Source organism: Syngnathoides biaculeatus, chromosome 14 (genome assembly GCF_019802595.1).
Source record: "Syngnathoides biaculeatus isolate LvHL_M chromosome 14, ASM1980259v1, whole genome shotgun sequence".
NCBI classification, from domain to species: Eukaryota; Metazoa; Chordata; class Actinopteri; order Syngnathiformes; family Syngnathidae; genus Syngnathoides; species Syngnathoides biaculeatus.
This window is the reverse complement of record NC_084653.1, coordinates 264309-276108: the sequence shown is the minus strand read 5'-3', so window position 1 is coordinate 276108 and position 11800 is coordinate 264309. Positions and strand designations below refer to the sequence as shown.

The following is an 11800-nucleotide window of genomic DNA, read 5'->3' as shown; positions in this document are numbered from 1 at the left end:
ACTAATTATGTATGTAAGGGAAGGGGAATTGACGAGCTTCAAATTAAGTCTGAATGTCAAACTGGAGTGTTTGTATTTGGAAATGTGTACTTTATTGTCGCTGTTGAGTAGATTATTTTGTGTGTCCTTTGTTTCTCCAAAGAAATGTAAACGAAAAGACAATAAGTCTTATGACTGTATCAGCATAGTGTTCTGAATTGTGAATTTAAAATTTCCACCCACAATATTTTTCTTAAATTCCAAATGATGCAAATAGACATTGGAAACATGTTGGCAAAAATGTCATAAAAAATAAATTCATGTTACTCAGGTAAACTCTTCAGTGACTAAAGAGAAAAATTATTGGTGGTTCTTTGAGTGTGAAATGCAGTCTTCTGCAGTTTAGCTGTTTTTGAACATTCAAATTCAGTCATTATTGACTGTATTAAGAAAAGAACACAGGCTTTGATCTGACTGATTTTTTTAAGTTTTAAACTCCTGTAAATAATTTATTCATCATTTTTCCTTTTTTTAAGAAAACTTCAATGAACCTTGTAAATCAAGGTTGCTGGATTTATGAATCTGTACATCAACATTTGTTACAAAACAGAAAAAATTCAACAAAAAACAATTCCAAACCTATGTATAGAAAAATAAGGATCTTTCTTTTATTTTTAAACTCCCTGGAACTTTGCTCATTTGCAGAGGTCCATGTGAGCGCTGTGGAGTCAGCCTTGCACAGTTCTACTCAAAACACAAGCATGCAAAAAGAGACAAATCCTAGCAATACAATTTTAAAGTGTCATTCAAACTTACAATTCAAAAGGGGTGAGGAAAAATTATTATATTTTCCAATATTTATTTAATGTAGCATACAAACTTGCTTCTGGTGTTTAACACTTTCTTCTGATGATTTTTTCTTCTTAAATATACAAAGTGCAATCGCCTACAGTAACTAAATAATTAAAAAAAAAGTTTCTGAAAAACACACACACCAATGAGGGATTTCAGGAAGTGTGGGACAATTCCCTGTGTTGTGCTCGGTTTCAACGTCTGTGTGTCTGTCTGTACAATGCCTGTCAGAAAACCAGGTAACTTGTTTGTAAAATGACTGTCAGAAAACCTAGTAACGTGTACTTATTTTACACATTGTGTGGAAATGTAGTGTATGTTTGTGTGGGTTATCTACTGCAGTGAGTCACTGTTGTCAAGGCTCAGCCCAGCCATATCTGCATCATCGTCTTCATCTCCACTGTCTCCAGACTCATCTTCACTATGGCCTCCAAGCATCACCTGCTGTACTGCCAGTGTTGCACCATCTGATGTCAAGCTGTGCAGCCCCTCCACATTCATTGTCACCATTGTACCTAAAATACAGACAAGTCAATGTACACAAATGCAAAATTTTTGTGCGATTACTGTTGCATAATTTTGGACCGTATGTCTAGATGCTGGGGCATAGCCTAGGGTGGCCCCAGACAGAACTCTACCACTCCAATGGTCACTCCCTTGTGAGTGTATTTGTTGGAATAATAAAAAAAAAATGTTTTGGTCAAGAATTGCATTTTTTTGGGTGGAATATTTTCAAGAGCTGCAAGACAGCATGTCACTTGTGTGTACACACACACACACACACACACACACACACACACCACACACACACACACACACACACACACACACACACACGTTACTAATAATGCTGGCAGCCAAGACAAGAAGAACAAAAAGCCTGTGTCAGATGAGTGAATCATGACATCTATGTGAATTATAGTGTGAAGGTTGATTTTCACCATGTTTGTGACTGTATGTTTCCACACTAGAATGTTTAGAATAAGCAAAAGCTGTTTTTAAGAGGTGATTTTTAGCAATCTATGATCACCTTTTTTTCCCCTCACCCGAGTGCAGAGTCTTTCATTTTGAGTATCTCCCGATATGGAGTTTATTGTAGTTTAGAGTTTACTGTACAAATAAAGGAATAAAATGTGTTAATTTAAAGACCCTGTAACCATTCCCCTCCCCTTTTTGCTTTTAGGTCTTTTTTTTACATTTATACATTTTACAAGCATGACGTCTAAGGTTAGTACAGGTGTGCTCAATGCGTCGATCGTGGGATGGCATGCCCAAAAAAAAAAAAAAAAAAAAAAAAAAAAAAAAAAAATGATGTCACCCAATGTTCCCTCAAAACTGCACGCGTGCGCAATTGTGCACCGGTGATGCAGTCTCTTCGCAGATATTCTGCGTTGCACACACACACAAAAAATCTCCAATACAAATTGAATATAACATACAGCTATTCAATTTGTGGCAAATTGCAACTGCGATTCAATGAGGGAGGGATGCCTGGTTGTTACATTCAATGGCACAATTCACATACGTACTGTAAAACATGAAAAGAAGAAGCCACTGGTTTCTTTTAGGCAGTACAGTGAAGTTTCTCTAACAATGACAGCTGCTCCCCCACACTCTTTTTCCTAGTTTCTAACCCAACACTCTTCCCCCACACCCGCTCTTAAAGACGTACACTCATAATTACAAATGTTACAGTACTTACGCAGCTCATCAATGTGTTTTATAATGACTGCATCCACCAACGCTGCTTTAGTTAGCAAAACAGTCTGGGCAACGTAGAGCAAAGACGAGCTAGACATGCTGCTTATGTTTAGTTTAGATATTAATGGAGAAAGTTAAAAAAAGAAATGCTGTTGTTTTAAGATGCAATGACTGTCGGAGTATGTGAATAATTGAAGAAAAAGTGGTTAAACTGGATGGGACTTTCTTTTTTCCAAGTGGGAAAGGTCTGGTCTGAAGCCAAAGTAGAAAGTGCAGGATGAGATTGTGTGTAATTTTAAAATTCAACCATGGCACAGCCTGATCCAGGATGAAAGCACAGACAATGTAGTGCACAGAAAGCTAATTTGTATTTTAAATATAGGAGGCAACATAACCTTAAAACGGTTTGGGAGCCCCATCAACCCCCCACCACCACCCCATCCGCCGTCATCGGTAGCTCGCAAGACGCAGGCTGCTTGAAAAGTAGATCTTGGGGTAAAAAAGTATGGACACCCCTGGGTGTACCTACCATTACACCCGAGTCATGCAGATAAGACGGTGGATTTTTTTTCCCAGGGAAAACGTGCATTATATTTCCAACAATCATTCCGAAAAGCTACTTTAGTGAACCACCGAGCACTGTTTGCATCATATAAGGTAGAGTACAAAATTGCTCGGTGCAAACAACCCACACCATGGCAGAGGTTACTGCCTGCTTCAATCCTGTTGCTGCCTTGACTACAGTTCAATTGATGAATTGTGCCACGGTCTAAATCAGATAGATAATGGAATGAGCTAAAACTAAATCACAACAAAACTGAGACAATTTCTTTTTGGGAATAAAGAAAAGAGAATTACTGTGAGTAAACACCTGGACTCTATCGTTAAAAAAGCAAAGACCAAGTCTGAAACTTTGGTGTTCTGATTGATTCCGACCTGACCTTCAACAATCATATCAAATCAAAAACAAAAACTGCCTTCTACCATCTACCAACATATCTAGAGTGAAGGCTTGTATGTGTCAAGCAGACCAGGAAAAGCTCATACATGCTTTTATCTCAAGTAGACTTGACTACTGTAATGGTCTTCTGACTGGACTCCCCAAAGAGTACAAAACACCTGCAGCTCATTCAGAATGCTGCAGTTCACGTTCTGACCAAAACAAAGCGGTTAGAGCATATAACGCCACTCCACTCCAGTAATCTTTAGAATAGATTTTAAAGTTCTGCTATTGGTCTATACAGTGAAGAAAATAAGTATTTGAACACCCTGCTATATTTTCATCGGAGGTGCATGTCCACTGTGACAGAGATAATCAAAAAAGAAAAATCCAGAAATCACAATGTATGATTTTTAAAACAATTTATTTGTGTGATACAGCTACAAATAAGCATTTGAACACCTGAGAAAACCAATGTTAAAATTTGGTACAGTAGCCGCCTTTGTTTGCAGTTAGAGGTCAAACGTTAACTTTAGTTGTTCACCAGGTTTGCACACACTGCAGGAGGGATTTTCGCCCACTCCTCCACACAGACCTTCTCTAGACCAAACAGGTTTCTGGGTTCACGCTGAGAAACACGGAGTTTCAGCTCATTCCAAAGATTTTCTATTGGATTTAGGTCTGGAGACTGGCTCGGCCAAAGCAGAACCTTAATATGCTTCTTACGGAGCCACTCCTTGGTTTTCCTGGCTGTGTGCTTCGGGTCACTGTCATGTTGAAAGACCCAGCCACGACCCATCTTCAATGTTCTAACTGAGGGAAAGAGGTTGTTCCCCAAAATCTGTCAATACATGCCCGTCCGTGGTCATCCTCTCCTTAATACACTGCAGTCGTCCTGTCCCATATGCAAAAAGACACTCCCAAAGCATGATGCTAACACACCCATGCTTCACAGTAGGTATGGTGTTCTTGGGATGGAACTCATCATTCGTCTTCCTCCAAACACAATTATGACCAAAAAGTTCCATTTTGGTCTCATCTGACCACAAAACTTTCTCCCTTAACTCTGCTGTATCATCCAAATGGTCATTGGCAAACTTAAGACGGGCCTTGACATGTGCTGGTTTAAGCAGGGGAACCTTCTGTGCCATGGATGATTTCAAACCATGACATTCTAGTTGTAGTACGTAGTAGTATGCACAACGTTAAGTCACTCGATAAGGCATTGAGCTTGAACTCAGGAAAAAGCCATTGAGCAATCACTAAAACTTAAAAGGGACACTGTCGTGATTACCCCATGTAGTGTTGAAAACATATTGCAGAAACTGTAAAAGTCATAGATGGAAACACGTTGAATAACAACACGAATAAAAGTGAACGAAAAAAAAGCTTTTGGATAATTTCGTCAAGATTGACAAATTAATTGAGGTGACATACTAATGCAGCACTATAGGGGCACAAGCCAGTTCAATCTGTAGGGTGATGCATCTCCCAAGCCCAGATAAATGCAATATTAATAAGGGAGTAGTTAGAAAGGCACTAAAATGGATGAAAAACGCAAAGGCAGTTGGTCCTGATGACATACCAGAGGAGGTACGGAAGCAATTTGGAGAGGTGGCTATGGAGTTTTTGACCAACTTATTCAACAGAATACTAGCGGGCGAAAAGATGCCCTTAGAATGGGGGAAAAGTGTGCTAGTTAAGAACAAAGGTGATGCAGAGCTGTGGGAACTATAGAGGAATAAAGTTGATGAGCCACACAATTAAGTTACGGGAAAGAGTAGTGGAGGCTAGACTCAGGACAGAAGTAAGTATCTGTGAGCAACAGTATGGTTTCATGCCTAGAAAGAGTACCACAGATGCATCATTTGCCTTGAGGATGCTTGTGGAAAAGTACAGAGAAGGACAGAAGGAGCTACATTGTCTTTGTGGATCTAGAGAAATCCGATAGAGTACAAAGAGAGGAACGGTTGTACTCCATTCCTAAGTCTGGTGTGGCTGAGAAATATGTTAGAATAGTACAGGACATGTATGAGGGCAGTAAAACAGTGGTGAGATGTGCTGTAGGTGTGTGAGAAGAATTCAAGATAGAGGTGGGACTGCATCAGGGATCAGCTCTGAGCCCCTTCCTGTTTGCTGTGGTCACGTAAAGGCTGACAGATGACGATAGTGAGTACTTACACAACCTGCAAAACCAATGTTTCGTATACAACAAGGACCGTGAGTACTGACTACTTACACCAATTTAAACTTGCAGATAGGTCCAGACCACCTGAGGTTAGCTGGCTAACAACGAGTGGCATTTGCGATCAAACCGTGCTGTTGAAGAAACATCAAATGTGCATAACTTCATAACGTGTACGACCGAAACAACGGGGACAACGAGGGACCTGAGGATTTATAGGAAATTTAACAAGTCTTATGTTAGTACCCAAAGACGAGCCGTATCGTTCACACTGAGGCTGCTCGGCCCAAGTTAGCACACTAACAACCTTACCTAATCCCTTACATCTACATATCCTTTGAATCGTCATATCCATTATAATTTCACACAGGTAGTATGCGATTTCTGTAACTTATATGCTGTTTATTTGATTTTATCTGACTTAAACTTTAACATAGATTAAGTAGTATGTAATCTGTTTAACTTATGTGTTGAATTTGTATATTTGATTGCTTTTATCTGACTTGAACTTAAACATTGACAAGGTAGTGTGTAAACTGTGTATCTTACATGTTGACTTTGTATATTTGATTGCTTTTATCTTACTTTACCTTCAACATAGACTAGGTAGTGTGTAATTTGTGTATCTTATGTGCTGACTTTATTTGTTTTCTTGTTTTTGTCTATCTGTAGCACGAAGGGGTGCAAAATTCCTGTGCGTCCTGTAGGCCGGTCCCAAACCCGGATAAATGCAGAGGGTTATGGCAGGAAGGGCATCCAGCGTAAAACTGTGCCAAACATATAACTGTTCGTCAAATGACTTCCATAACAGATAGGTCGTGACCCGTACTCAGTACGCCCGCCCCCGGCACTGTTAATCTGCAAGGCATGGGTAGAAATTCAGGTAATGTAGGTCGAAGACAAAAAAGAGGAGGAAAGTGACTTAGTTGGCAAAAGAAAAGGAGGCATGCACAGTCCCTACAACTGTGTCTAGGGATTTTGAATGTTGGGACTATGACAGGAAAAGCTCAGGAGTTAATTGACATTATGATGAGGAGAAAGATTGATATATTGTGAATCCAAGAGAGCAAGTGGAATGGGAGTAAGGCTAGATGCTTCAGAAGAGGGTTTAAATTCTTTAACCATGGAGTAGATGGGAAGAGAAATGGAATAGGGATTATTTTAAAAGGAAGCGCTGGCTAAGTATGTTTTGGAGGTGAAAAGAATATCAGATCGAGTGATGAGACAGAATTTTGAAATTGAGGGTATTGTGTATAATGTGTTTAGCGGCTATGCATCACAAGTAGTATGTGACCTTGAGTTGAAAGAGAAATTTTGCAAGGAAATAGACAAAGTAGTTCTGAGCATCCCAGGGAGAGAGAGAGTTGTGATTGGTGCAGATTGTAATGGACATGTTGGCGAAGGAAACAGGGGCGATGAAGAAGTGATGGGTTAGTACAGCATTCAGCAAAGGAACTTTGAGGGTAAGATGGTGGTGGACTTCGTAAAAAGGATCGAATTGGCAGTGGTGAACACTTATTTCCAGAAGAAACAGGAAGATAGAGTGACCAACATGAGCGGAGGTAGGAGCACGCAGGTGGACTATATTTTGTGCAGATGATGTAATCTGAAGGAGGTTACTGATTGTAAGGTAGTGGTGGGGGAGAGTGTACCTCTACAGCACAAGATGGTGGCGTGTCGGATGACTCTCGTCGCGGGTAGGAAGATTAAGAAGACAAAGGTAGAGCAGAGAATCAGGTGGGGGAAGTTGAGGAAGGAAGAATGTTGTGTGGCCTTTTGAAAAGAGGTGAGACAGGCTCTAGATGGACAGGAAGAGCTCCTGGAAGACTGGAATACTACTGCCAAGGTACTCAGAGAGGCAGGCAGGAGAGTACTTGGGGTGTCTTCTGGTAGGAAAGGGGAGAAGGAGACTTGGTGGTGGAACCCCAAAATACAGGAAGTCATCCAAGGAAAGAGATTAGAGAAGAAGTGGAACATGGAGAGGACTGACGAGAAGTGGAAGGAATACATTGAGATGCGATGTAGGGCAAAGGTAGAGGTGGCGAAGGCGAAACAAGAGGCATATGACAACATGTACACCAGGTTGGACACGAAAGAGGGCGAAAAGGATCTCTACAGGTTGGCCAGACAGAGGGATTGAGATGGGAAGGAAGGGCAGCAAGTAAAGGTGATCAAGGACAGAGATGGAAATATGTTGACTGGTGCCAGTAGTGTGCTAAGTAGATGGAAATAGTACTTTGAGAAGTTGATGAATGAAGAGAATGGGAGAGAAGGTAAGGTTGAAGAGGCAAGCGTGAATGACCAGAAGTAGCAATGATTAGTAAGGGGGAACTTAAAAAGACACTGGACAGAATGAAAAATGGAAAGACAGTTGGTCCTGATGACATACCAGTGGAGGTACGGAAGCAATTTGGTGAGGAGGCTGTGGAGTTTTTGACCAACTTATTCAATAGAATACTAGCAGGAGAGAAGATGCCAGAAGAATGGTGGAAAAGTGTGCTCATCTCCATTTTTAAGAACAAAGGCGATGTTCAGAGCTGTGGAAACTACTGAGGAATAAAGATGATGAATCATAAATGAAGTTATGGGAAAGAGTAGTGGAGGCTAGACTCAGAACAGAAGTAAGTACCTGTGAGCAACAGTATGGTTTCATGCCTAGAAAGAGTACCACAGATGCATTATTTTCCTTGAGGATGCTTGTGGAAAAGTAAAAGAGAAGGACAGAAGGAGCGACATTGTGTCTTTGTAGACCTAGAGAAAGCCTATGAGGAACTGTGATACTTCATGCACAAGTCTGGTGTGGCGGAGAAATATGCTAGAACAGTACAGGACATGTATGAGGGCAGCAGAACAGTGGTGAGGTGTCCCGTTGGTGTGTCAGAAGAATTTAAGAGGAGGTGGGACTGCATCAGGGATCCTTGCTGAGCCCCTTCCTGTTTGCGGTAGTCATAGAAAGGCTGACAGATGTGGTTAGACTGAAATGCCCTTGGACTATGATGTTCGCAGATGATATTGTGATCTGCAGTGAAAGCAGAGAGCAGGCGGAGGAACAATTAGAAAGATGGAGGGACGGACTGGAATGTAGAGGAATGAAGATTAGCCAAAGTAAAACAGAACATATGAGTGTGAATGTGAGGAGCGGAGGACGTGGAGTGAAGCTCCACGGAGAAGAGATAGCGAGGGTGGATGACTTCAAATACTTGGGGTCATCAATACAGAGCAATGGAGAGTATGGTAAAGAAGTGAAGAAACGGGTCCAAGCAGGGTGGAACAGTTTGCGTAAGGTGTCTGGTGTTCTATGTGACAGAAGAGTCCCCGCTAGGATTAAGGGCAAAGTTTATCAAACAATGGTGATTCCGGCATGATGTATGGATTAGAGACGGTGGCACTAAAGAAACAACAAGCAGAACTGTAGGTAGCAGAAATGAAGATGCTGAGGTTCTCGCTTGGAGTAAGCAGGTTGGATAGGATTAGAAATGAGCTCATTACAGGAACAGCCAAAGTTGGATGTTTTGGAGACAAGGTTAGAGAAAGCAGACTTAGATGGTTTGGACATGTTCAGAGACTAGAGAGTGAGTATATTGGTAGAAGGGTGCTGAGGATGGAGCTGCCACATTGAGTGTGAACAACATCTTGAGTAATGGCCTGCCTACACAGGCAGTGTGTGGATCAATGTAGGCTTCTTCTGCTTAAAGATGTAAACTTCAATTATTCCTCACTGCCTCATGAGCGCCATCATATGATAGCTTACATACATGCTAAAACACATGCTAGCATCCAGGCTAATAACAAAACCAATGTGTTCGCTTATTCTTCATTGGACAAGTCACACAGGGTTAGTGTGCACATAAGGCGCGCCGCATTGTAATGCGCCCCTTCTATTAAGGAGAGAAATTAAAATCTTTAACTGCAGATTATGGACTTGAAAATACGGTTCATTATAAAAAAAAAAAAACAAAAAAAAAACGAGCAAAATCCACAAATATGTGGGGCAGTGAGTGGGCAAGGGCACAATATATTTCATTTACCAAAAATAACTTTAGGAAGATGACATGCATTAACTATTTACTTACATAATACTAGTACAACTACTAACAATAATTACAATGAATATTTTGGCACTGACATTGATATCATTTGCACGCATTTGTTTTATTTTGTTCCCTCACTATTGATAAGCAATTTCTTTTCTGGTAGTGGCTGCATGTACATACAACTGCCAAGTGCAGATTGAGCACAAAACTTTATAGATTATAGATTACCGAAAACATAAATTTCAATGCCAACTTTTCAGAAATTTTGTCTGGCTTTAACATTTCAATTTGTGTCATTGAAACACTGAGAGAAAAAGCTTGTTTGTTTCTTTGTTTGCTTGGTGTTTATGACCATACTGAAGAAGCTTTCACTCCAGTCTTACGGGTGAAGGAAGCCAGAGAGAACACCCAGCCTCTGGTGAGTGCTGGCCATTCTTTCACACGTGACAAACATCCTCTTACGCATTTTGCGCAACCCAATCAGGAAAGCACCAGTGTTGAAAGGCGACTGATTTACAGCGAAGGTTTTAGTGCAATTGTGGATCCACAAGCGCCGTTTCACTTAGACACCTACTGAGAGCAAGAGAATCATGACAATTGAATTCCCTGACCAAGGCTGGGTTTTGAACCGGAGCCTCGAAGGTCTGCACAGGTACAAGGCATGGGCCTTTACTACTGATGCAGCCACAACTCATTCCAACTGAAACAGCAAGATGAATATGACTGCATGCATTATGGTTTTGGAATTCTAATAAGTTGCGGAAGTTTCAGGAATCCGGTAGCCTTTCCCATATGACCAACACTGTTATAAATTTACAAACGTGCATGAAACTGGTTTTAGAACATTTATTTATACAGAACTCTGTCTGTGAAAACTTAGCAAATAAATGAAAAACAAACTTAAATTCCTTGATTATAAAACAAAATAATAAAAACAATCAGTCAAGAGGTTCATTACATGGACCTGGCAGCCGGACTAGAATACATGTACGAATAGTGACTACAAGAGATCAACAAAAAAATGAAAATAAAATTAGGAACATCCTATGAGATCATTATGTATTGCTTGGTGAACTTGCTGAACTGTGAACAAAAAATGAGCAGGATTAAAATTGTCTCACTCTGTCCCGCGTGTTGAGTCAGACTAAGAAAAACAGAGCACTGTGTGTAAAATAGAATCAAATCAAACTTAAAATCCTTGAATCAAAGCTCAGCCGTGATCATGGTCATTGAGATTGATTGATAAATTGCTTGGTGTTTATAGCTGTACTCGAGATTTTTCCACTTATATGATGGCTTGCCAACTTTATGGGGGGAGGACGCTGGACTACCTGGAGAGAACCCCCAACCTTTCGCGAGTTACTGGCAACTCTCTCACATATGACATACACCAAAATTTCCACACCGAGCGCGATCCACATGTATGCCACACTGGTGAAAGGCCAGATATTTCCAGTGACAACAGCACTGCCACAATCAATACTACCAGCGCCTTCAATCACTTAGTCACCAAGGCCCCAGTAACAGTGAGAGCAAGAGAATCGTGAAGACCCTGTGACCGAGGCTGGATTTGAACCAGACTCATGTGATCACGGTTATTAAGGACAAAAGGTGCATTTGCCTACCAGGCTAGAATGAGATACATGCAAATGTACAGTATGTGTAAACAGAACATGGATGCATTTACATTTATGTTAATAACATGTGTAATATATGAGATCAATGAAAAATTAGGAACTTCCTAGGACTAGTTGAACTGGAACTATATAACAGGCTTCAGTCATTCGTTAATAACGAATAACAATAACAACAAAGGTTATTGTCAATGTCAGATTCGTCTGAAGAGTCACACTCTGACTGTGTGTCAGTGTCCGAGTCAGTGTCACACAGATCAACAAGCAGGTCATTCTCTGCATCACCCCTGCCGGAGATCACTCCTGAGGCCGAGCGTGGCATGAACAGGTCAGGCGATCCCGTTTCTGCTGGTAATATTGTCGTAGACTTTTGTGTGACTGTATGTCTGTATCTGCCTCGACTGAGGACCAGTGACTCTAAGTACAGGTTGACTGCTTTACGCACAAGTTTGGCTTCATAGGTGGGGTCCAGATT

At 40.9% G+C, this 11800-nt stretch overlaps 1 protein-coding gene across 12 annotated transcripts in view; it reads right to left on the bottom strand.

Annotated features, from left to right (window-relative positions):
• Window positions 1-623: 623 nt before the first annotated feature.
• Window positions 624-11800, bottom strand: part of LOC133512717 (homeobox protein PKNOX1-like) — a 112381-nt gene continuing 101204 nt past the window's right edge. For all 12 annotated transcript variants that reach the window (XM_061842641.1, XM_061842632.1, XM_061842633.1 and 9 more), the window contains one exon: window positions 624-1346. In XM_061842641.1, the coding sequence (XP_061698625.1) occupies window positions 1165-1346 (182 nt within the window). In that variant the 3' untranslated portion in view covers window positions 624-1164. The remainder of the gene's footprint in view (window positions 1347-11800) is intronic.